Source organism: Sturnus vulgaris, chromosome 8 (genome assembly GCF_052056855.1).
Source record: "Sturnus vulgaris isolate bStuVul1 chromosome 8, bStuVul1.hap1, whole genome shotgun sequence".
Lineage (NCBI taxonomy): Eukaryota > Metazoa > Chordata > Aves > Passeriformes > Sturnidae > Sturnus > Sturnus vulgaris.
The window spans coordinates 22480765-22508029 of NC_142250.1; the positions used below are offsets into that span (position 1 = coordinate 22480765).

The 27265-nt window shown below is 36.2% G+C and overlaps 1 protein-coding gene across 1 annotated transcript in view; it reads left to right on the forward strand.

Moving 5' to 3' along the window:
• MYOF (myoferlin) overlaps nt 1–20806 on the forward strand; it is a 62224-nt gene extending 41418 nt beyond the window's left edge. The window contains exons 31-54 of the mRNA XM_014875337.2: nt 1174–1285; nt 2551–2628; nt 4372–4553; nt 4647–4805; nt 4958–5056; nt 5356–5517; nt 6033–6198; nt 6799–6875; nt 10351–10362; nt 11066–11164; nt 11797–11922; nt 12668–12823; nt 12933–13024; nt 13952–14122; nt 14652–14800; nt 15020–15159; nt 15438–15526; nt 15607–15702; nt 16273–16414; nt 16729–16828; nt 17694–17887; nt 19132–19241; nt 19565–19712; nt 20149–20806. Coding sequence (XP_014730823.2) covers nt 1174–1285; nt 2551–2628; nt 4372–4553; nt 4647–4805; nt 4958–5056; nt 5356–5517; nt 6033–6198; nt 6799–6875; nt 10351–10362; nt 11066–11164; nt 11797–11922; nt 12668–12823; nt 12933–13024; nt 13952–14122; nt 14652–14800; nt 15020–15159; nt 15438–15526; nt 15607–15702; nt 16273–16414; nt 16729–16828; nt 17694–17887; nt 19132–19241; nt 19565–19712; nt 20149–20184 — 2895 coding nt within the window. The 3' untranslated portion in view covers nt 20185–20806. The remainder of the gene's footprint in view (nt 1–1173; nt 1286–2550; nt 2629–4371; nt 4554–4646; nt 4806–4957; nt 5057–5355; nt 5518–6032; nt 6199–6798; nt 6876–10350; nt 10363–11065; nt 11165–11796; nt 11923–12667; nt 12824–12932; nt 13025–13951; nt 14123–14651; nt 14801–15019; nt 15160–15437; nt 15527–15606; nt 15703–16272; nt 16415–16728; nt 16829–17693; nt 17888–19131; nt 19242–19564; nt 19713–20148) is intronic.
• The last annotated feature ends 6459 nt before the right edge of the window (nt 20807–27265 follow it).

Below are 27265 nucleotides of genomic sequence, written 5' to 3' on the forward strand. Positions count from 1 at the left end.
GTCAATTAAAAAAATGTATCAGACATTTAGCCCCTGAATTGTTAAGCTAGTGTATAACTGAGAAGCTAATACAGTGTATATTGCTTAAATTATTTAGTTGGGAAGGGACCATTAAAGTTGAGGTAGAGATTCTTGTATTATTACTAATTTTTAATATTTTTATTACATGTGCAATATTATATATCACATTATATGTAATTAATGTTTTATATTTTTAAAATCTTACTTATTACTTTATTTTACAAATTATTTTTATTTTTGCATTATGTGATATTTACTAGATTTATAAATTACTGGGGGGGTCTCCTGTAAGTAAAGTGAAAAGATAGCTCAAGCTTTTCATGCATGTAATTTAGATGTTTTAACATCAGCACAAAAGACAATAGGCTTGGAAAAAGCCCCTGATGAATATTTGCTTGTATAAACAACAAAACACAAGAAAATACAAGGAGAAAAAAAAAAAAAAGAAACACAAGAAAAGAAAATAAAGTGTTGCCAGAATTTCATATGACACAGATAGATGAGCAGAATGCAGTTATTCCTCAAGTTTTGAGATTAACACAGCCACGAATAACCTCTATTTACCAAAATACAAACACTAGCAAATAATGTGAGAAGGCTCCTTTGTTTCTATAAAATATATAATAATTCTGAGTGTATAGAATTAACAGAACTTCACGCTTTTTTCTTGGTTTCTTTCTCTTTTTTGCACCAAATGTTCACCAAGGATTCACTGATAACATTTTCTTTCTCCAGTTAATTTGGTTGCTTCGAGTTTAATAATTCCTATTTCAGTTTTGCTTACAGCTATAGCTCCTGGGCTAGTGCTGGGCTAAAACCTTAGAGCAGTTGTCTGCCATAGCACAGTGCAGAAAACCTGTGACTATTCCTTCACTAGGAGCTGGCAGGTAGCTAGTACATCTCCAGAAATAAGATACTCTGGAAGTAAGATGAAATGACTGCATATGATTTCTCCAGAGCTTCAATTGACAACAGGAAATGACCTCTGGACATGAGTAAACATCTTGTAAAGCACCTTTACTCACAGAAGTGAATTTCTCCTTGTGCTGGAAGAGAGATGGAGATCCATAAATTCCCCCACATAGTCCATTTCTATCAACATCCTTCTATATTTGTAAATACTCAATACCTTTTCTCTGTGTGTAATTCCAGGGAGCAGACAATAGTGTTGATGATGGAGAAGGGAAGAGTTCAGACAAAACCAAGGAGTCAGCTACAACAGTGTTTGGTGCCAATACACCAATGGTTTCCTGCTATTTTGACAGTAGGTTCTTTAACAATTCCTTTTTCAAAAATGTCTGTTTCATTTTGGTCTCAAACAGAATCATAACTCTTTGTGATTTACTTCTAGTTTTATATGCCTTCTGTAGTAATTACTATCAGACCCTTGATTGGGCCCTATTTAAGTTATTAAAGAAAAATTCAGTCATTTTGGTATGTCAGTCCACTGTCCCACAGATATTTTAAACTCTGTATGGAGCAGAAATTTTAATGCTAAACTTAACTTTTTTGGTTTTTAACCAGCTCAGTGCAGGATCAGACAATGCCTGGCCCAGAGGAAGCAGTACCATGTGGTTGAGTTGGCAAAGTGAACAAAACTGTAATTCTGCCGACCTGAATGGGTTTTAAATTCTTTGTAATCACTCTAATGTGAATCACAAAAGCAGGGATGTTGAGATGGGAGCCACCAGTGCTAGAGGCCAATCCTGGGACTTAACATCCTTTTTGAAGAGCTCTGAATGGAACACTTGTCTTTATTTGAACTCTGCACAACTTGATCAGCCTGCTGAGAATGGATGTCTAAATCTTAAATATTTCAGAACCTGGAGAACATTGTTGAAATTTCTTTTTAATAATATAACTGGAGGAAAATGGCACTTTTTCTTGCTAGAGGTCAGAGGTTTCATCCCAATTAGGCTATATAGTGGCTCAGATTTTTTTCAAGGGTAGAAAGGGTTACACTTGACATCTTTTAAAGAAAAGCTGTAGTAACTTAGCCCCACAAAGTCCTGAGTTTGGGCCACTCACATCTCCTTTTTAAGCTATACCACCTAACATGTGGTTTATTTTTTAAAATCTTTTAACCAAAGAGACAGAGTTGCAATTGCGATAACTTTCTAGGCTAAGAGCTAAAAGTGTGAATCACCCAGGACTTCGGAAGTGCTGTAGAGAATACTTAAATTAAGCAAAGGAGTGCCCAGTTCTTGATTCTCTTTGGATGAGCTAGATTATCACACTGTTTCAAACAGAAATTTTTGAATAGAAGGATTTTTAGATGATCATATGGTGAAAAAAGCCCAAATAGCATAACTGATTTTTTTTCATTTCTTTTTTGTGTTGGAACAAATGTTCTCAGGTGCTATCTCAGTGATATTAATACACTCATCATGTGAAAAGTAAAAATACTACTACAGTGCTTGTGTTAAAATGTGTAAGGCATTTGTATAAACTCAAAGTAGCTCAATACTCAAAATCACAGAAAAGAAGGCTGTATAATGCAGTTGAACTGGTTTTATTTGTTTGATACAGGAGTATATACTTACCACCTTCGCTGTTACATCTACCAGGCAAGAAACCTCATGGCTTTGGACAAAGACAGTTTTTCAGGTATGGATAAATCCTACTAAAGGTGCAGAAAACCAACTTTTGCCATGAACTTGTACCTTGATTTATTTGGATGTAGAATATCTTAACTCCTTAAGGTCGGTGTGTAGGTTCCAGCCACTGAAACTATGCCTTAAAGAAAGTCTCAGCTTTATTATGTATGATCCAGATTTGGTTGCTACTGCCCCAGAGGTTGCTGCCAACAAAGTACTCTGTGTGTCTTGTACCAGTTGCTGCCAGTGAATTCTCAGTGAGGAAATTAGATTTCAGATGAGGTCTGAATTTCCCACGACCAGGCACTTCCTTTTACCTTGGATGCTCCTTCTAACCAAAGCCTACATGCAGTTTTGTCCTGCAGGAAGCTTGCACAAAAGCAAGGATGAAGAAAGCTGGATGGTTTCTTCATTAGTTATGTCACCAACTGCCTCTCAGTGTTCAGTGGTTTAAATTAATTAATTTCGGAAATGAACTTGCAGAAAACTACACTGTGCCTTACAGATAAGCATGTCTTTTATTTGTTTATACATGTTTATTTCCAGCTTTTAGCTATTCCAACAGTGTTGTGTCCATCCGGCATTTCTGTAGTCAGGCTAATACTCAGTTTTCAAGTTTTGCTAATTGTCACCAAAATTTCAATGGAAAATCACAGAGCAAATTGAATTTAGATTCTGTAAGAATATGACTTTACACTTTTTTTAAGGAAGTTCAGCAAAAGACAAAACTGAAATGAATTTTCTTTCTCCATTACCCTCTGTTTGCATCCTTCTTTTTTCCTTGTAATTGAGTAAGTGTAATGCCTCTGTTACAGAAGATACAGTGCTTTACAAATTTTAGTGTTATTTTCTAAAATGAGGAGAGTTTTGTATGGCTGTGTGAATTTGGTCTTATTTCAATATGCAGCACAATGCAAAGAAACAATTACAAATGCCTCTAAATTGCATATGGATCATTCAGGACAGGTACCTCAGATGCAGTCATACATAAACTAGCTCATCTACATTTTATTTTCCTTTAAAATTAGTTTGAAGATTTAGACAAATTTTGTATAACTCTGATCATGTACCTTGTCAGAATCTATTGAAACTGACCTAAAGATAAGCTTTAAAATTGCCTTTAGTCCTTAGTAATTGGAATTTGTACAGGAAACATTAATGATCATCATCAGATACCTTCTACAGAGCTCTTGATGATTTAAAAGCCTGCCAAATAATGGGCCTAGACCACTTCAATCATTCAGCTGTTTCACAACAAGAGGTTGCTAATAATAAATAAGCATATTTGAAAGCTAACCATGATCTGAGCAATATAGCTTGGGAGAATTTGTTGTTTGGCAACTAGTCAGAACTTGAATTATTTCTTTCTATTATTTATGAGGCTGTACAGTTGCATCTCAATGGAGACAATAAAAAAGAGTTTCTACAGACAGGATTTAAGACAAGATAAACATTTCATTTAAGTTTTCTGGTTCTCTTTCTGCTTTTCAAGATATTTTATCATTTTCATTTATTATTCTGTTAATCAAGCCTTGTATGAAGGAAATGATTTAGTAATCAAATCAAAATTGCTCTATTAAATGTAAATTATGTATATGTGTTCATTTTTGTTTTACATAGAATGGCTTATAGAACTGATAACAACAGTAGAAAAATAACATATTTGATAAAAAATGTGCTTGTGTGCCTTATGGCTTGATGTGGTTTTGTTTGTCTGTAACTCTGTGCTTTCAATCTTTCTGTAATATTTCAGATCCGTATGCTCACGTTTCTTTCCTCCATCAAAGCAAAACAACTGAGATCATTCATTCAACTCTAAATCCTACATGGGACCAAACTCTCATATTTAATGAAATTGAGATATATGGGGACCCACAGTCAATAGCCCAAAACCCACCTAATGTTGTTATTGAACTTTTTGACAGTGACCAAGTGGTAGGTAAAATCTTTTTACCCTGATTGCTTTTTTTATTTATTTATATTAGCTGATAGTACTTTAATGGTTATTTTCGCTACTTTTGGTTGCAGGGTAAAGACGAATTCCTTGGAAGAAGTGTTTGTTCCCCCATGGTCAAGTTAATCCCAGAAGATGACATCACACCAAAACTGCTCTGGTATCCTGTAACAAATAATGGCAAAGCTAGTGGAGACATTCTTTTTGCTGCAGAACTTATTTTGAGAGACAAGGTATATAGTTCTTTTTTGTATTTATGTATAATATAATAAGACACAGCATATATTCTTTCATGGTGAGACATTATGGGAAGAACTTAGTCCTTGCAAGGTATTTAATCTAAGAAAGATGAGAGATACTAATACTCATGTTTGTGTCTTAACAGGGTGGTACCAACCTTCCAATTCTTCCATCACAAAGGGCCCCAAAGCTTTACATGGTCCCTCAAGGAATCAGACCAATAGTTCAACTCACTGCTGTTGAGGTATGGCTGCTCTTAAAGTAACTGAATACAAGTGCAGTCTTCTCATCCTCTAGACAGAAAGTTTGTGTATTTACTTAAAGAAAACAAAAGAAAATTCATAGTGACAAGTACTCTTTCCTCTAAGTGTTTGTGAATTTCACTGTTTCCATTAATTTTCCTAGAACTAGAACCTTGAAATATTTTGCCAGACATATATTATTATTGAAAAGATTTAATTTCTTCTTTGTTACTTTTGAGTATTATATTAAGCATATTGATATCCTTTCCCACTTTTGCTTATATTGGATTTTATTTTACAGATTCTGGCCTGGGGGTTGCGAAACATGAAAAACTACCAACTGGCACCTGTTATGTCTCCAAGTCTAATTGTGGAATGTGGAGGTGAAATGGTGGAATCTGTGGTGATCAGAAACCTCAAAAAGACACCGAATTTTCCATCTTCTGTTCTCTTCATGAAAGTTGTACGTTACAAAAACCTATATGCCAGCTATCTATAGCAAAAAAAGTTCCTCCATAGTTTTAAAGGTCAAGGATTTGTTCTCAGTAGAAAAACTCACACATCCTTTTTTGATTTACCATAAGCAATTTATGAGCCTGAAAACTGCAATAAAGATCATGTAAACATGTCTGTACAGTCACTGGTAGGTTGCAAAATTTATATGCTCAATCCAGTGCAGTATATATTTTTTATTTGAAAAGGCATCAATTTACCTATAAATGTTTGTCTGCTTTCTTATTGCTAGGATGGGCACTGGGCAAGAGTCAAGAAAATTCAAGATCTGGGGCAGTTATTCTTACTGACTTTTATTGACTGATAAGATTAGAAATTTTCATTCTCCATACAGCCATAGAAGATAGTAGTTCAATATTAAATAAATTAATAAATAAATAAAGCTCTAATTTAGAGGGGAAATCTTTATTCTTTCTTTTTCTTCTGTTTGCATTGTAAAAAAACTCTCTACCTTTCTACTTTTAGCTTTTACCAAAAGAGGAGTTATACAGTCCATCTCTTGTTATTAAAGTAATAGACCACAGGCCGTTTGGAAGGAAGCCCATCGTGGGACAATGCACTATCGATTTACTGGAACGCTTCCGCTGTGACCCCTACACAACTAAACAGGACATTGCACCACAGCTGAAAGGTAGAAAGCTGGAAAAGGAAAAGTTCTCCTTTCTTGTGAGATGCTAGAATTACCTGCCTGCTTACCCTGCATGCTGTACTGATGAATAGCCATCTCGTGTTGTGTACTTAGGTGGAGATTCTGTTAGATGTTTTTCCTTTCAGATAACATTGAGTATTAATTAATGTAACATTCTGTGAACCATAAGAGGGCATAATGCAAAGGTGAGTCCACTCCTGGACTTGATGTGCTCATTCCTTGAAGTTCCTCTTTAGTATCAACTTGGAAGTTAACTACCTGCAGACCACCTCAGCACTAGTGCCAAAGAAATGATCCAGTATTCCAGCAAATATAATGAATACAATGGTGACATTTCCTCTATATTTTTCATGTTTTAATTTTAATCCTAGATATTTGAGAAGTGTTCGCATATCCTGCAGAAAAGTATTTTGTGTGTTTTTAGCAAAAAGTGGCAATGAATTGCTTTCTTTCGAGGATCAGACATATAGCCAATGAATTATTTTACATCCTCTGTAACTGTCTGGATTTAAATCTGATGAAACTGTTTAGTAAGATATTTTTCCTACACTATATTGCCTTAATAAAACCTTTGGCTTACAGTTAGTCTGCTCTCTGCTGCACCTCGCCAGGATACAGTAATTGATATGGAAGACACACAGCCACTGCTAACAGCTCAGGTAACCTTTGAAATTTGATGCTTGACTTTGTTCTTAAGATCTCTGATTTCTGAGGAACTTTCTAGACAGCAAAATTGCCAGAAACGTGTGCAACCCTCTGGAAAGCCAGATGGAAGAAAGTTACTTGGTAACAGGAAAGCGAAGGAAATTTGTTGATAATTTTAATCTTTGTTTTCATATAGCAAACACCAAACTCTAGCATTTCATCCTTGGTCAAATTCACCAGTAACTTAAGAATTAATTCACTTATTCAATAGCTACTGAAAGCATGTGATAGAACATCACCCAGTTCCCACTGATGGTGGTTAGAGCAGCCTGATTTTGCACAGACTGAGCATTCTAGATAAAGGAGTTAGAAGTAGGTGTATGCTCTGGTCCTTCAGCCCTTCATTTTATCACAGTCACAGCTTGGCCTCTCTTACCTTGAAGCCATCCAACCCAATTCCACTGAAGCAATTTTCTTCTGCACTAACACTTTTCTTCCTTTTCTGTTGTGTCTTGTCTCTTTACTGCTCTGATTCTTTTGGGGCCACCACAATACAGTTTTACTTTCCAGGTAAAAAATAATTCTGCTTACTTGAAACATGACTGAAGACAGAATTCAAGTAGTACAATTTTAAGGAAAAAGTGTAAATTCTTTTAGGACTGTAAGATGTTTCCCTTGCCTAGAAGGTGTTTTCATAGATTTCTGATGGTCTGTTACATTAAAGGAGGCAGAGAAGTTATGCCCTTTAATATACAGCAATTTTGCAGGCTCTTAATCCACAATTTTGACTTCTGAAAATGTAGAATATTTTACGTTGTTACAGCAGTCCCAAAGTAAATACTACTGAATTTAAACTTTTGAACTCTTACTGCTATTTTAGTATTTTAATGATTGCCTTGTTCTTCCTTCATCTCTTCTTATTATCTTCATATTCAGACTCTAATTTAAGTATATCATAGACCATGATCTTGTGATTAATGTCATCATACATGTAAATTGTCATTAATATTTAATTTAGACCAGTATCTAACTTTTATCTGAAATACTTTATTTCTTCTAATATAAATAATATATATTCTAATACAAGCTGGAACAGACAACTATTATTTTAAAATTTTAAGGAAAAATATTTAGAAAATAAAGAAGTTTTAGCACATCAAAGTCACCAGTAAAACTGATTATATTTGTGTAGTTTATTTCACTTTAAAAGTGAAAATTTTAATATGCTACACAAGCAGAAACACAATTTCTTTTATTTGACATCACCCAAGCCAAATTAGATACATTATATATATGTTTTATATATATATAAAATAAATATATTATGTAATATCTATTATCATTACATAATGATTATATATTATAATTATGATAATATATAAAATATGAATGATATATTATATATATAATACTATATATATAATGTTATATCGTTAGATACAGTGAAAGCATCCCTATTAGAGGAATGAAAACTCAGAACAATCCAAATTGAAATAAGTAAAACTGTGGGAAGTGTAAGTGCTATGCAGACAACATCCTGAGGACACAAAATGCCAAAATTTCATCAATTACATTCCAATTTCCAGTGCTTAAGCAGTATGTCAACAGCACTCAGCAAAATGGCTTCTCCAACCACAGTGCATGTAGGTACCAACCTGATGCATGCAGGTGACCAGGAGTGTCAACCCTTGGGGCCTTGAGGGGATTCTTCTCTTGGCAGTTGTGCCAGAGAGATTTTGGAGGAGATGATGCTCACAAGTCCAGTGGGATTAGTTATATTTAAGTATCCTTGTTCTGAAGCATATACAATATGTATGAACTACTAAACACTTCTTTTATGTGTCAACTTACTTAGAATCTGTGTGATAAAGGCAAGAAAATAAACAGGAATTATTTCACTATGCTATTAATATTTAAACTTTGTTTAGAAGTCTACTTCCAGGAAAATAAAATTAAAGTTTAAAAAAATCTAACTCTGACTTTTCTAGGGATCCACTGCATCTCTCAGATTTTTTTCTATAATTCCAAATTTTCAAAAAGATAATTGTTAAATGTTAATGTCTTGACAACTTCGTGTATAACAATCTACAGTGAAGTTACTGGATATATTTTTAAAAGGACATTAATGTTTCATTGGTTTTACCATGTGACTATTTCACTCCAAAATCTCTAATTTATCATATGGCATTTTATTCTGTGTTTTGGCATTCTGTGAGCACATCCTGATTACAACTTTTAATAACAATAATATCCAAGTATTCAAGACTATTATTTGCTCTGGGAATTTTTAAAGAAGATCTTAAGGTTTTGATTTCTTTTTCTCCTTAACTACTTTGTACCAAATGCATTATTTGAAGAGACATTTGGAGGTATATCAAGGGAAAAAAATTACAAACCTAAGACATAAGCCCTGACTTAAATTCTCCCAACGTTATGCTTTGATGAAAGATTCAGAGTTCTACACAGTATATTTTGTGAAGAGTTTTAAAATTTGGTCTTTAAATTATGATTGTGTAATTATGCAAGCTAACATTTACATTGTCAACATTACAAACCAGAATTTAAACAAAGTGACATTTAAATATGGCAAACTATTCAAAATTACCTCATGAATTTTGCCACTAAGTTTTGCAAATCACTAATGATATTCTTTCCACAAAAGAATCACTCCAACTGCCTTTACAAAATGACAGTCCCAATCTAATCTGATAAGAATATGCTGAATTTATGATTTGAAGGTAGACAAGACTAGTAAAATAAGATAGACTTGAACATCCCAGTGAAATAATTACTTAAGAGAACAGAAATGGGAGTAAATGAGAAGGATATACCTGAGTGATGTACTCAACTATTGATGCATTTGGCTTGTATTCATAAAATGTTTTGCATATTTCTTCTGCTTTGCACAAAAATTCACTGCTAATGATTTTAAATGAAAACACAATGTATAATGTATAAAAACCAGCAGGAATGACACTTGCTAATCGTGGCTTCCAGACGGGATGCATGATGCTGGCTCTTAATGGACTAGTGGGTCATAATTACAGTATCTGTGATCTAACAGGTGAAGCATTTTGGATTGTGCACATTGTTTTTACACTTATATGGATAAAGCTATAGACACAAACTTTTTACATTTTTTTATATGAAGAACAAAGTACAGGATAATAATAATAATGTCTTACAGTCCTGAAAACCCGCTTTCTAAAATGTGTATGTGTGTGTATATATAAATATATATGCATGCTCCAATTCAATATCTAGAACTTTTTTTTTTGACAGCATAAAAAAATCAAGTTAAACACATGGTGTCTGAATATTCTTCAAAAGCATTTCTAAATTATTAATGTTAGTAACTTACTTTACACACTTAGTTTATACAAATTCCTAAACATTTAAAGCCTGTTTAACTGTATAAAATTCTACAAATCATATTCTTACCATTGCTTTTATTTTGCTCTTTTTTTATGACTTGATCCTCATGAGCAGCTCACAGAAAAGGTAAGGTATACTACTTTAAAAAAATCTACACATTGCTTTCTCCAGTTGAAAACCAGTATATCAATATTGCCTACAAATTAGCATTTTAAGCATGTGGGTGAGAACAGTAGTCTCTGAAAGTGTTTGATATAAAACCTACAAGGAACTTGTAACATGGTAAATTTAGGAAAAATATGCAAGACTGAAATAGGAAGCCCTATATATAAAAAAAACCCCCACCAAACCCAAAACAGCCCAAGCAAACCCTCACCTTTAATGATCTGCATCATACTTTAAGATTCTCTGTAAATCCAAAGAATCTTAAAAAAAAAATCAGATTTACACAGTGGATGAATACTACTCGTTCTGTTCATTCATAGAGAATGAATGCTATTTATTACTATTGGAAGTTTGTTTTCAGAGGTAAGTAATTATATTATGCAAACTCTGAATACAGATAATAGCACTTTCTTAAACAGTGATTATGAGACTTAAATAAAAATAGAAAAAAAAATAGAAATACTGTATTAGTAGAATGTATCGATTGCTAGTATCTAGGTGATATGCTGCCTTAATTGTATTCTAAATTTCTTTCAGCTAAAGCTTTAATATTACTTAACTGATAATAAGTTTCAGAGCGTATTATATGTTACTATGCTTACAGTATGTCAGGAGAGAGGCTTTATCTCCCAATAAAAGCTTTTTTAATTTTCTTTTCTTTAAGGAGGAAGAAATTGTTGACTGGTGGAGCAAATTTTATGCGTCAATAGGGGAACATGAAAAATGTGGACAGTACATTAAAAAAGGATATGACACTTTAAAGGTATTCCTCAGGATAAAATAAGTTAACATGTTTCAGAGTTTATAGGCCCAAGACCTGATCAAAACTGTCCCTTTTTTTAATGATCTGCAAAATTTAATTATACATAATTTTCTATAAAGGTTCTTTACTAATTCATATGATTTTAAGAATTTAAGAATTTAGGGTTTTAAGAAGATATCTTGGCTTCTCTTCTACTGAACTACACTTACTAAAAGATGTATTAATAATTTAATCTCACTTTCGGTCAAAGGAAATTTTACTCTCGACTTCCTTGGGTTCCAGGCAGATCCTAAGTAAACATACACATTAAGAAAGTATGAGCACAGAGAATCAGTGCTTTTACTGTTTGTTGGCTAAAATTTGAAGTGAGGCTACTTTAATTTCTTATCTAATGCTCCTAACAAAGAAAGTAAAGATGAGCTTGTGGCATGCTACTTACTCTGGTTTTAACCAAGCCTAGATCAAGCTTTATCACATGTTCTCCAAAAAATTGCACTTGTTCCCACTTTGATATGAAAATAGTTGCAAAAACTTTGGTTCCCTAAAATATTCCATCAAACATAAAATACTTTGTGGTGCCACTATGGTGGAGCTGATATATATGATAATTTCTAAACTTTCCTTTTTTTAAGGTGTATGACTGTGAATTGGAAAAAGTACCTGAATTCAATAACTTAACAGACTTCTGTGATACATTTAAACTATACAGAGGGAAATCTGAGGAGAGTGATGATCCATCAGTGGTTGGAGAATTCAAGGTAAATTTCAAATGATGGGCAACAAAAAATGCTAGTTGCAGTCTTTTGTATGTAAGTGGTTATTTAATTAGATCTACATGCAAGCTTAAATATGGATGTGCATTAGTAGGGGCAACAGATATTTGTAGATACTTAGCTACAGGCCCATCTTTTTCAAGGAAAGTACAGCTACACATTGCTCACATTAGATATGCTACATGTTAATTGAAAATAAATATAATTCCTGCTAATGTAACCTTCCCCAGTAACCATGGAACAGAACTTTCCCAGATAACTTCTCAAACAGGAATAAAATTCCAAAGAGCATATTTTTAGAATGATTTTGGAAGAGGTATTTTGTACTATTTCTGTGTTACTTTGTCTTTTATAGATTAATATAATGCTAATATAGATAAATCCAACCAACGACTCAAAAAACCTTCAAACCTTAAATGATGTTTTTGGACAGAGAAACAAATACAAAGTATTTGTTACATATTCTTAGCTGGAGCAAAACTGAGGAATTGTGTTGACATCAAAACAGCTGAATTGAGTTAAACGGGCAGAGGATATAACCTTGTCTTTTTAGTCTTATCATCCAAAACCAACTAAAACAAAAGATTTCTAAGTCGTTGTGGATCAGGCTATCATTTTGCTAATCCTATATAAAACAGTGTGTATGTGTAGGATAAATAAAGAAAGAGCAGGCTTAGCAGAGTGACTTTTCATGCTTTTATCTTGACCAAGTGTCTGTACAATTTTTCAGGGATCCTTTAAGATCTATGCCCTGCCTGAGGATCCTGCGGTTCCAGCCCCTCCGCGGCAGTTCCGGGAGCTGCCGGACAGCGGTCCCCAGGAGTGCATCGTGAGAATCTACATCGTGCGAGCCCTGCAGCTCCAGCCCCAGGACAACAACGGGCTGGTGAGGCTCCCTGCTTCTGTCTGCCACCCCACTGCTCTCCTGTACTTTCAATAAAGTTAGTCTTGAGAGCTATTTCTTAACAATATTCTTTTTTTCTTATTTTAAATAGTGTGATCCTTATATAAAAATATCTCTAAGTAAGAAAGTAATTGAAGACAGAGATCATTATGTGCCTAATACCCTCAACCCAATCTTTGGCAGGTAACATACTTTTCTGTATTTTCAATTTACTGTATTTTAGAATGTTTTCCAAATTTTTAGGGAGCCATTACTTGAAATATTCAGTGCTCTATTCATAGTTATATACTGACAGTTAATTGTGAATAAAATTGCATAAGGCATTCAATCATTCCAGTGATTGAAATCATTGAAAAACACAGATATTTGGCTAATCCATAGATTTTTTTTTTGTCATGTGACTAATTTGCAAAAAGTAAAACACTGTATATGTATTAAAACCAGTGGTGTTAGATATGCTTATGGTATATGGAAAAAGTTTTAACTCTGAAAACTAGATGGATCTCACAAGTAATTGGCTTAACATGCATTCCCAGGACACTGGACTTTCCATCAAAGGTTAATGACATCATTGAAATATATGAATACAAAATACTAGCTAGTGAAAAATTACATCATCTGCCCAATTACTCTGAAATTCTAGGTCTAGTTTAGAGTTGTAGGAGGATTTTGATAACTTAAAAAGTTCAGAGAGGAGGAATAGAAGGATTATAAAGGGTTTGAAAAGCATAATTTGCAATTTTGTGCTACAGGTTTTTAATTGTTCAGATTATGCAAAGAAATAGACAGCAAAGATACTTGATTACAGACACAAAGTAACTTCCTTCCTCAGTCCCAATTCAAACTCATGCACTGAAAACATCTAAGTAATACATTGAGCAGAAAGGAAGGAGGTAATATCCAAAGGAGTAAAAATGACATTATTTATAAGTGCAAATAGAAATTGGAGCATGAAAGATAACAGCTGCTGGAAGCATCCTTTTAATACCTTCTAGAAGCTATTGCTCAAAAATAAACTAGCAAGCGCTTTTTTCAATTTGTATTTAAGTTTAAAAATAAGAAGCATTTCTCAAAACAGCAATAGCCCTAACAGGGAATTTTTATGTTTAGAATGTATGAACTCAGCTGCTTCTTGCCTCAAGAAAAGGATCTGAAAATTTCAGTGTATGATTATGACGCATTGACTCGTGATGAAAAAGTGGGTGAAACCATAATTGATCTGGAAAACAGATTCCTTTCTCGTTATGGAGCTCACTGTGGCATCCCCCAGCAGTACTGGATGTAAGTAATTTTATCTGTTGAAAATTTTAATCTGTAAGACCTAGTACCCAATCTCTAAAAAAACCTTAACTCTATGATTAAAAAACAGTGCTGTGGCTTATCAAAGGTATTTGTTGTGCTTGTTCTATCATCTAAATTCCAAATGAAGCTGTAAGTCTTCAGAACATCTTTCAGCCTTCATGAAAACCATGGTATCAAATATCTTAATATTTTCTTAATACACTAATGTATGTTATTTCTGTCCAGAGAACTCACACTTAACAGAATTTTTCTGACCCACTGTTGCAAGTAAATATGAAAACATCTATGAGTGTAAATTATTTTGATACATAAAGAAAAAAACACTCTGTCTTGGAAGGTAAATGAGCTGATAAAAAATTATGTCACTATATCAAGCTCCAGAGCCCTCAATCTAGACAGTTACAGTGCTGCTCTTTCTGAGCTAGTTTAATAAACATCTTTTACATGATGTGTAAATGCCCTGAATGGTGAATAATTTTAGGATATGTTTCTTCTGCTTTCATAAAAGTTCAGGTGTGAATACCTGGCGTGATCAACTAAAACCCACCCAGTTACTGCAAAATGTAGCCAGGTTTAAAGGCTATGCTCCTCCTGTCCTCTCTGACAATGGCAGAAAGATTAACTACGGGGGTCGAGCCTATACTTTGGAGGAAGCTGGTGAGTTGGTTCACTTACTTTATATGTATGTCTTAGAATCACATTGATAAAATATAAAACTTTCTGGTTTATGGAATACTAGAAAAATATTTTGGCGAAAAATCAAAGTTGAACACACTTTTATGCTCAGTTTTAAATATCTGGGTTTAATTTTTTTTAAGTTCAAATGCAAATTCCAGTTCACAAGCCCCTGTTTTTTTCCCATTTCTTTTATTTCAGAGGCTAACAAAATCTTGCATCAGCATCTTGGTCCAGGTGAAGAGCGGTTAGCCCTTCATATCCTCAGAACCCAGGGTTTGGTACCTGAACATGTGGAAACAAGAACCTTATATAGCACTTTCCAGCCCAACATCTCCCAGGTACTGTCAACTGGCTTGGTGATGGTTTCTCGAAAGCAGAAATGGAGCATTCCAGAATTTATGTCATATTAATATTGTGGTATCTCTCAGGGGAAGAGGGCTACAAATCATTATTTCTTGGCTTAAAATGTAAAGCAGGTTAGTCTAGACACGTAATAAAACACAACTTTTTAAAGACAGTTTCTGTAGAAGCCAGAAAAATTTATCTGAAAAATTAAGGGGCCGTGATAAACCTACATGCAACAAACAATCCCTTATCCGTCTCTTCACTGCTACAGGGAAAGCTGCAGATGTGGGTGGATGTTTTCCCCAAAAGCTTAGGCCCACCAGGCCCTCCATTCAACATCACTCCCCGAAAAGCCAAGAAGTGAGTATCCCCACATACTACAATCCTCTGGCAGCCTTGACAAAACAATCCAAATCTCTTGCCCCAAACATCTCTCTTAGGTATGTCTTGCGTGTGATCATCTGGAACACCAAAGATGTCCTTCTGGATGAAAAGAGCATCACAGGAGAAGAAATGAGTGACATTTATGTGAAGGGGTAAGAGCATTCTCTCATGTAACACTTAAAATGAATAACGAATGTCCTGGGAATACTTGGACCATGGGTTTCAAGTATTATTTGGTTCAGCCAAGTCAAATGCTACCCTCAGAGAAGTACAGAAGTGTTATAAGATAAACCATAACCAGTTAATGTGTGGTGAAAGATCACAGAATTTCATCTCTTGAGATGGACAGCAACTAAAAAGGCAGAGAGTTAGCTTTGGTGCTGCATAACTTGGGTTCTTAAGTTTTACAGTCCCTAGTATTAATATTAAAAAAGCAATAGATAGCAAAGAAATATACTACCAAGCAGATCTAATTCCTCATTAAAAAAGAACTCAGCAACTCACCGCTGATACAGCACTGGTCTTAGATCGGAAATTCATTTCAGATGTTCCTATTTCCAGTGCCAAATTGTAACCAAACTGCAAAAGGGTGTGAACAATTCCCCAGCCCTCTGAGCAATTCTTACAGCTTGTCTGCAACCCCTTAATGACACAGTTCCAGTACAAACAGGCACCACTGTAGTCCCACTGCAAACACCAGACACATCTCTCCATATTTTCAGATGGATGCCTGGTAATGAAGAAAATAAGCAGAAAACTGATGTTCACTACCGATCATTGGATGGAGAAGGGAACTTTAACTGGAGATTTGTTTTTCCTTTTGACTATCTCCCAGCAGAGCAACTCTGTTTAGTTTCCAAGAAGGTAAGTATTTCTAAAGATTTCAATGCTTAGAATACAGATTCTAGTTAGCCTGGTAATTTGTACCTACATATTGAAAGAAACAATTGGCTCAGTTCTGCATACTTTCTCACACTGCTATTGTGAACAGATTCATTTTGCCTTTGGGCCAGGAACAACACACTGGCAACAACAGCAGATTGCTTTTAGCAAGGAAAGATTAGATCTTTTAATACTTCCACCAACCCCAAAATTCACAAGTACTAGCAGACCCCCAGCTTTGAATTTCCATAAGTAATTTTTAAAGGTGCTTGGTATTTGTTTTTTTTAAATTTTAGGAACATTTTTGGAGTCTTGACAAGACAGAATTCAGAATCCCACCTAAACTGATCATTCAAATATGGGATAATGACAAGTTCTCCTTGGATGACTATCTGGGTAAGATTTTGAATGAAAATAGTTACTATTGTCTCAAAGCAGGATATCAAAGTAAACAATTTTAAATTATCACATAAGGATTGCATTTACAATGAGACACTGACCTTGGAAATATACTCCAGCTTTCCTTCACAATACAGGCTTACTGAATGAGTAAGTACTCACTCAGTAAAGGCCTACTGGCAGGTAAACCAAGATAGTTTTCATTCAGGTAAACGTTCTTAGAGGGCACATGAAATGATAATGTGCATGAAAATTTACTTTGCTTCTTTCTTTGAGTAAAATTACTTAAACAAGGGCACTTCATTTCTAAGTAAGAGTATTGACAATAGCACATAATTTAGGTTTAAGCAATCTACTTCACTGTTATTAGTCCCTATCTTTTCTAGAGATACTGCTCTGCACAGGATTCTCTGCTCTGTATCGAATGTTCCAAAGTCTTTAGCTTACATGCAAATTATGTAGGCCTCAAAACCTGTAAACAAGTATTTGATTTATAACCATCATTAAAGTTTGCTAAATTATGCATTTAACTGTCAGAAATTACTTATTGCATTGTTGTAATTGAATATCTTCCGTTTAGATGTGTGGGGGAAAAATACCTCTCTATAAAAAAATCAAACAATATTGCATTAAAGAAGGGGGAGTCGAGCTTGCGAAATCAAATTCATCAACACCAGCAAGAGGGGCTTAAACACAATGAGTCCCACTTCCCTGCCTCACAACATCTTTAGACAAACAAGCATATAATGTGTCTGTTGATAGCCTTTCCTGTATTTTCTGTATGTATATGTTTAGAGATAGCAGGGGTTGATTCGATGGTTGGTTGTGTTATGCAGTGTTTACTTTTGTATCTTCCTCCTAGGCTTTGTGGAACTCGATTTACATAAAACAATCATTCCAGCAAAAGTTCCTGAGAAGTGCAATATAGACATGATTCCAGAATACAAGGCAGACAGTTCTCAGAAGGCTCCCAGGACTGCCTCTCTCTTTGAACAGAAATCCATGAAAGGATGGTGGCCATGTTATGTTGAAAAGGATGGCTCCCGGATTTTAGCGGTAAGCTTATTAATTCTTTTAAAAGCACTTCAGACGTGGTCACCTTACTTTTCAAATTACAAAGAAAGACTGTAAAGAGCCTCTCACTTAGCTGTTAACTTTCAGTGGGTAGACAGAGGAAGGGGAAACAGGACATTCCATACACAAGTTCAGGAATTTGGTTCAGCAACAATTTTTTGTTTTAAAATGTGAGTTTAATACTTGATTTATGTAGTTTGTTGCTAACTTTGTTTAACGTGAAAGACCATGGTGCCAGGTTGAGTCATGCTATCTTGACAAAGCAGCTGATGAAGTTGTGTGAATGAATGCATAGCCTCAAATTGTGCCAGGGGAGATTTAGTTTGGACATCAAGAAAAATTTCTTCACAGAATGGATTGTTAAGCACTGGAATGGCTGCACAGGGAGATGGTGGAGTCACCATCCTTGAAGGTGTTCAGGAAAGGACTGGACATGGCACTTAGTGCCATGCTGTAGTTGACAAGGTGGACTTGGTGATCTTAGAAGTCTTTTCCAACCTAAATGATTGTGTAATTTTTTAGTTATTATTGTTAAAAATATTTAGTTTAGTTACATTATTGCTCAAAAGAACATCAGAGGCATCCCAAATGCATTAAAGATGAAAGGAAAATGTTTAAATCCAAAGGACTTTTGTACATAGCAAACAAAATCGCTGTACTGAGAATTCAGACTAGCTTTGTGATTATGTATGCAATCAGAAGACCCAAAACATTCTAACTTGTTCTACAGAGAATATAAATGTATATTTATCATTTGCAGAATATTAAGCCTTTCTAAGGTGTCTTCTTTCTAATGTTTTTGCCTTAAAACTTTATTACTGGAATTTAATAAGTGAGGAAAAAATATTCAGAAACATTTACAAGCCACAGCAGTATGAAAAATGAGATGCATGGTCATTTGGAAAATATGCAGTCCTTGGGTTGCTCTTGAAAGAACTGGTTTTGTTTTGCTAAATTGGAAAAATAATTATAGCTTAGAACTATAGATGAATTAGCAGAACAATTTTATGTCCAGTGATTTGTTTTTTTCTATGTGTCTTTTCCTGATACCTGTTTTTTACCTGTTGTGACACTGTCATAGTACAGAAATCAGTATATTTTGAGGAGGAAATCAGAAACACAGACGTACACCATGAGCTGATCCCAGCTATTCTGTATAAGTACCAAGCAAGTCCTATTAGTGCAATTTCACTAAGATGCTTGTCTCGTGCCACTTTTTTCTGAAGGGTAAAGTTGAAATGACATTGGAAGTTGTCAATGAAAAAGAAGCTGAGGAAAGGCCAGCTGGTAAAGGAAGAGATGAACCCAACATGAACCCCAAACTAGATCTACCAAAGTAAGATATTTTTATCCCACTAACTTTAGAAATACCCAATATCTAGCTACTCTGATGCGTGCAGTAATATATTAGTCAACAGCTATCCTTTGCAAAACTCCATTTATAAAAACCAATCCTGTTTCCTCCTGCAAGCATTAGGATTAAATGCAAGGTGGTTTCAAGTACTAATGGCACATGTTTACTGCAGCTGCTACCTTGCATTTCAAAACTGTCTATTTTCTTCAGCCTCCAGACCAACATGTTTTAAAGTGTTATAATCTCATGCTTAAGTATTCCCTGGTTTTAGAGTATAAATAACACTTACTTCTCTCAAAATGCAGCCGGCCAGATACCTCCTTCCTTTGGTTCACAAATCCCTGCAAGACCATGAAGTTTATTGTGTGGCGCAGGTATAAATGGCTCTTCATAGGCTTCATCATCTTGCTGATCCTCCTCCTGTTTGCAGCAGTGCTCCTCTATTCCCTGCCGGTAAGAATTCCTGAATGTTACTGTTCCTCTGCTGTGGGATGAGCTTAGACAGGCGTCATCGACAGGATACACTCCTGACTCACACAGAGTCTACCACCTCTGTTTTAGCAGGAGATAAGGATTGTATCCTTATAGCTGTAAAAAAATTCAACTGATTTTTATTAAGAAATAATTAAAATTTAGGTTTAAACTAACCTATTAACTAAAGATGGAACAAGGAATTGCTTTAGAAGAATTAATAACCTAACACAAAATAGCCAACAGTTGGCCTAGAGTCCACATTAATCTGAAAAAAATTACATATTGTCACGGTATTTTAACTGAAATTACCACACCCTAAACATATTTTGATCCATTTTAATGTCTTTTTCAAAACTACACTGAAGTATTTTGTGTACATCATTTTACCTCTCGTTTCCTTCCTTGTCCCCAACAGAATTATTTGTCAATGAAGATCGTGAAACCAGTTTAAGGAAGATTTTTTTACCTCATCATTTTAAAATAGTGCTGAAATTTCACCCCAGGCTGTGGACCAAAATCAGCAAGGCTCTCCATCCTTTGTATCTGCTTGTATTTAGAACGGTAAAATAGATAATTAAGACTTTCAATAACGTTTGCCAAGGTTCAAGAGGTCATGGAAGACGTTATATAAAAACAAGGAATAACTCACAACCACCATTTCTTTTACCTCAGTGGTATCCATATATGGCAAAGTTCTGATTTTGCTTTGAAAGTGGATTTTTCATAAGAATCTCTGAGGAGCTGCCTGCTATTGCTATCTCTGTTTTTTAACTGATACTTCCTTCTGAGAATCCTTTTCGTTGGGCACACTTTGAAACTCTGCATTTTAAATTAAACAACCACTACTTACAATTGTGTCTACCAAAGAAACATCACAGTGCAACCAAAGGGTCATACATTATTTCTAGTTCCAAAGTTTTCATCATCATGCTGCTTAAAATTCTTATTTGCCATGCTGTAGACTTGACAACACTATACATGTATCCTGACAAGTTCATAAATATAGAAATTAATTATACAATTTTTTTTTAGTATAATTACAAAGTTTTAAATAAACTTATCCACAAGTAAAATGTAAGTTTCCAGTTTTCTTCAACTATTACAAAACTACAGTGTATTAGGACTTGTGTAGTGTCTATCAAAGGATGTAATGTCACAGACCTGGAATTTAAGGTATTGTACTGTTACCTGCACAGTGAAGAATAAGGAAATACTTCTGCACAAAGTTCTCATTAATTTTTTCATTAAATAGGAAATTTAAAAAGAAATCTGTTGACTAGTTTCACTATACTCCTTGTATTTAGAGATGATCATGAATCACAACGAGGATACATGACCTAGAATCAATCAACCCTTGTTTGAAATCTGATCTGCACATGGGAAGTATCTCATTTTGCCTCAATCTCCTCTCCCAAAGCAGAGTAAAATATAACTTGCACTAAAAATCAAGTTATAGTCTGTGATTCTAGCTCATCTTTAAGGAAGGCTGATGCAGAAGCACCTCTGAACATCCTCTGGTCCTTGAAATAAAGGAAATCTGCAGCAGAACCTGAAATCAGCATTTGGTGTGATTGTCACATTTTTGACTGGATAAAGACTTCAGCTATCTTTAAAATGATGTAAAAAATAACTACAAAAATCAATTAGGCTTTAAAAACTTCTGTCATTGTATTTAATGACATACTTAACACTTTCTTATAACACAGTACTGCAAAATAATAAGCATGTACTTGTCTGCCAAAATAAGTAACCTTATTCTGTTGGAGGAGTTAGGGTAAAGGTCTAACATTAAATAGCTTCCATCATGTGAAGTCCCAGTGGCTAGAGAGGAGCAAGCAGCAGTCACCCTGTTGAAAACGTAACACCACTCTTAGTTTTTTGTTTTCAAAAAACTCTCAAGTATCTTGACCCTTGAATGAGAGCTTAGAGCTGGAACTAATCACTATCCAGATGGATTGTCCCTCCACTAATGATGAAATAGCACTCCAGAAATAACCAGCAATTTGCATGAGCTACTGTTTGATCATCCACTATTAAAATCTGCCTCAATCAATGCCATAAATCTGACAAACGGTAAAAATCACAGCAAACTTATTTTCATGCAAGACAAGAAAGTGTGTTGCTTCTAAGAGTTGTAATTAGAAAGCATTTAACTTCAAAGAGCATGGAGCAGAGATCCAAGCAAGCCTGTTCACAGAACAGTTGAAGAGTGGCAGGTACTGCCCTTCTGAGTTCACCCTCTTCCAGATGCCTTTTTGTTCAAGCATGCATAGGCTTGATCATTTCACTTCCATTAGGCAGTGCTATTAAAAACATAACTGAAAAGTCTGAGAAGCCATTCCATCTGCCAGCCTCCCACTGCAACAAACAAAAGAGAGCACATCTTCACAAGAAAGAAAAGGTGATCATTTATATTTACATACAGTGCTAGTCAAATCTGTAATCCCTGGTGCAGCTGCTGTGCAGGACTCCAACGTGCAACGGGTTTTTGTCTAGCTGGAACAGTTACCAAAGATTTAGCCTTGTGTCAGGAACAACTTGGTGCTGCTCTCACTGTGCACCGATGACTGGAATGTTCACTTTGGCCAGTCCAGCTCTGGACCACTCTAGTTACCAGCAGTTGAGGCAAATGGCCTGTGAGGCCAGAGAAAAGAGGGCAGAACGTAGATGTGCCTGATACCACTCCTCCTCATTACAGGAAATTACTCAAGCCCGGGAATTCTTCCTCCTGTGAGTTTCTTTTGCCAGCCAGCTGGAACAGCTAGGAAAAGGCTAAAGCTAAATTGAAAGTGCTTATAACAAAAAATGGGTAACTAGCAGAAGTATGTCAGAGTCCTCCTGCCTCTGCCATCACATAGGTTCAAACACCAGTGGCTGTACTCTTTGATGGTTTCAGGTATCCAAGCAGCATATGACTTCCTATCCCTGCTTGCTGTAGTCACCCCAAATCCTGACTACTGGCATGGGCTGTAAGGAAATTAACAGCTACTGTCATGTACTTTGCAAAGAAAGAGCCATTGTGTAATTCAAGATAAAATATTTGGAGAAACTTGCACCAGGCTCAGCGTAAAGAGGCAGTAAACTCAGGCACACTTACAAGCTGTTCTTGCATTTCTGTGAACAACCACAAGATGACATCCCAAGTCTCGTGTGTGTTCACAAAGGCCTTCCAGTACTTCTGTTTTATACCTATCCTAAATACATCTCACATATGGAGATGAACATGACAAATTTAATAGTCAAGGGAAAACAGTCCCATCAAGTCCATGGCTTGGGTATTTGAAAAACACAGCTGTAAGCACCTTTGGGACCTACCTATTATATACAAAGTGACTCCAAGTCTGGTCCTTCCTGACCTCTATGCTGTTGTATCCCCTCCCTGCCCCTACATGCTTAAGTATCTATTTAGCAACTTGAAAGTAGTACTAAAGTGTGAAATGGCAGCATTCAGAGCTGCATCTTGTGTCAGTGCTAGCTCAGCTAGTAAATACCATGCGGCTTTTTACACAGTGCTTGCCATTGCTCAGAGCTGCCATGTCACGTATACAGATAGGGACCTGAATTAGAAAGGCAATTCTTTAATGGAAAACTATCAGCTTCTTTAAACATTCATATTAAAAATAATTTTTAAAAAGACACATTTTATCTGTCGAGTCTGACCATGCTCTAACCACGAAGTTACCCTTTGAAAAATTTATTTCCCTTGTAACCTTTACTGTGGCCAAGAGATTGCCTTCACTGACAAGTGCAAGATGAGGAGCACTGTAGGGAAAAAACACTTTCCTGAAGGCTGCAAAAACTCTGAATGCGCTGTAGGTACTGATGAAAGACTCCGAGACAGTTCTGTTCCTTACCCAGACCTACAAGGTGTCAGGACTTGAAGCAAAAAGCAGCGGGGCATTGAGAACACAGCAGGAGGTACACAAACACCCGGAACGAGCAGTGGGACTACCAGCCACCTCACAGGGATCCTGGAGTACCAGCACAGAAGGGGGTGGTGCTCACTGCATTTAGGAGAGCCAGCCCGAAGTGGTCAGTGAGCGACAATGAGCCTCCACACTATGTCTCACACTTGCTGGATGCCAGCATCCACTTGGGGTCTGCAGACCAAACCACTTCCTCTCCATTCCTTTCTGCAGCAGTGGTGCTACTGAAGCTGTGCACGTTAGGAACAGCCCAGCACACTCAGCCAGGCACCAGAGTTAGGTTTAAGCCTCTCAGGCAGAGAAGTGAACTGAACCTTCTCTTCCAATCTCCTGTGTAATTCCTGTCACTGTTAAGCAAATACGGTAAAACAAAAGAAGATGCACTTGGCACCACCTTCTAGGAGAAACTGTGAACCTGTCAACCTAGGCCTTTGGACATACTGAAGTTTTTGGTCTTGATGCAGGTTCAGTGCCAAGCTGGTTAGCTGTAAAAACATACACCTACTTCCAGAAAGGAAAAGATGCAGAACCAGGAGAGACTGGAGAGTTTATATAAACCTGAAGTGCTGTTAGACAGTAATGGAACAGTTACAGATTTGCATCTAAGCACCTGAACTCCCAGTAGTGCCTCTTCACACAGCTGTGTGTCTGTTGGGTCGTGTCACTGCTCTCTATAAAACAGCAACTAGGAAAATTAATGGAGTTAGATGCATCATCAAACAGGAAACAATTAATAAACCCAGGATATGTTAGCAGTGTTCTATCAATCATAATCCTCTTATGTTCAAACCCTGTATTTTTATTTTGCTACAGGTCTCAAAAAAAGGCACATTATAAATTAATAAAGATTCAAATGCGAATAATGAAAATAATCAAGAGCAAGCAAGTAGGATAAGGCTTCCTGTACAAGAAAAGTGTGAGACATCAGCACTAGCCTGGAAAGTGGCAGAGCAACAAGAAAATAACAAGTGTCTAAAGTAGGCTACAGAGAGGTAGAGAACATAAATCAGATATATTTCTTCAAGGACTATATTAAAAATATGCACACGTGAAGACTCTTCCCCTCTCAAAACCTTCAAACTAAAAGCCAAAAAATTTAAAAGATTAAAGGAGACATTTTAGTGCAGATTTTAGGTGACTGTTGGAACATACTGGCAAGACATATTATTTAGTTTAATAAGGACAGAGAAAGCCTGCAATGCCTCTCTGCATTTACATATTAGGACAATATTACGAAATAAACTGGGTCTGATACTTCACTGTATCCCATCCTCTCTGGAATCCCCAGAATAGTATTCCACTCTAAAATAGCACTGTGCTTCTGAGAGGAGGATTATGCACTCACAGCTGTGAAAGATGTCCTTCTCTGTTGAATTCCCAAATTTTCTAGCCTTTACTGCCTACTACTTACAATTCAGGTTGTCAGATCAAATACCATGAAGAACTGATCGTGGACCAGCCTCAGAGACCGTTCCAGTTGGGCCATGGCTTCACAATGCATTGGCACCGGTGGCATGACTAACTTGAGGTATTTATTCCCATTCACTACCGTGCTCTTGACTAACAAAATCAAAACAAAAAGAAACACTACCAACTTTCCTACACCCTGAGTTTTTGTTTCATGTGAGACAATGCTCTTATTTGCTTCCAGCCATAGTACTATGGTGTATTGAAAGAAATCATGGGTTATGGCCTTGAGAAGAATATCTTAAGCTGGTGTAGTCATCAAACAAAATATTCTCAAACTGAGTCATCAGCAAGTTCCTTTGCCACAAAACTCCATTTCAGGACTGCAGGCAAACTCAGGGAGACAAGAATACATCAGCAGCACAGGAGAGACCCTCAGAAGAATTTATTCACTCACAGGAGGACAAATATAATAAATATATGATAAAGAAAATTAAATAAAATATAAAATTAAGGTAACAAAAAACGACTCAGCCACCAACTCACATTTGTATCAAAATGACAATGGACACTGCAAAGAGGGCAACTTATCAGTTGAGAAAAAGAATGCATAAGAAGGCCAAGACTTACTCTAAATGTAAAAGACATGTTAATATGTGCTAAAACAGTGAAGGCTCCAGTTAGCAGCAAAACACTAGATATCTTGGAGGAGAGCACCAGGCTTCTACAGCAAACTATAGATTTCTCAACACTCCATGTTTTCAAGGGGAGAAACCTTGCAGAAGTATTTTTTATACAATTCTGCTCTGCTTTTACTCCCAGAAACACGAAGCCTTTGTTTTAACGGAGAACTCCCTGGCTGAGAACTGATAGCACGGTTAATTAGCACCTTCACTACAGCCAGAACACCTCCTGGCAGTCACACTGCACCCTCCAAAGGCACCTCTGGGACCATCCATGAGCTCCTGCCCAGGTGCCCTGAGGCTCCCTGGCCGGGCAGAGGAGATGCATTTCATTGGCTGCTTTCAAAACTGAAGAGTTCCTGTTTTGGAGTAGGTGGCAGTCAAACTTTTAAAACAAATCCTGCCCATGTCAGAGCAGTCTAGCCCCAAATCTACACATTCTTCTACATAATCCACTTGCCCTCATGCAAAAACCTGCATGCACTATATATGAATAACTGCTACTGTTAGACTATAAAGAAAGTTTAAAAAAGAAAAAAAACAAACCCCAGAGACAATTATTTATGCAAGAAAGACAGGAACTGGAACACCTGGCAAGATCATCTTCTGGTGTTGCCATACAGGGACTTTATTACAGAGGATTTATTCCAAGTTTTTGTTATTTCTTGCCTTGAAATATCCTGAAACAAAATGGGATGGTCCCACTGTGCTGTGAGCTTAATCACACACACACACACACACAAAGTAGACAGGTAAAAGCACCAAAAGCACTAAAAGCAATCCGTTCTGAGAAAGGATTTACTTTTACTTCAGTTGCACAAGTATATGTGGGTGTGTTTTTAAATAGAAATGTCTCCACTCATCTTGCTCTGATCCATGCTGTGCCAACTTAAGCCCTGCCAATGCATCTGAATAGTCAAACAAACGTCTGTCCCTCCCCAAACATCCACCATTCACATTAAATAAAACACATAACAATAGAGGGAAAATAGACCTGAAAAGAGCTTATTTCCAAATGCAAAGATCTAACCTTAGGATAGCCATTTTAATGCAAATCTGAATTCTCCTTGCTCATCTACATGAACCCAGAATTATCTGTTCAGTTAACATTCTTAGCTTCTCTTATGCAATTAACAGGGAGGAGACAATTAAAGGAAAAGGGAATGGAAATCCCCCAAAGCAATGAAAGAGAACCTTAGCTCTGTTGCTCCCCACTAGCAAAAGACCTTGAAAACTTTGCTCAGGGCAATAAGGAGAGGAGAAAACGGATTGAAACCCCAAAAGTCTCTTGCACAGCAAAAGCCAGGGCAGCCTGCCACATCATGGGAGAGTCCTGCTGTCAGCACCAGGTTAGTGACTGATCTGCTCCTAGACCCTTTTGGAGCATGGGGGAAATGCCTTCAATTCAGCCAGCCTCCAAATCAGTCTTACCTTTGCAAAGGTCAGGCAGTACAGATGCTGATGCACCACTGAAACACCTTCCCACAGCAATTGCTCAGCGTGTGGCCACCTGCTC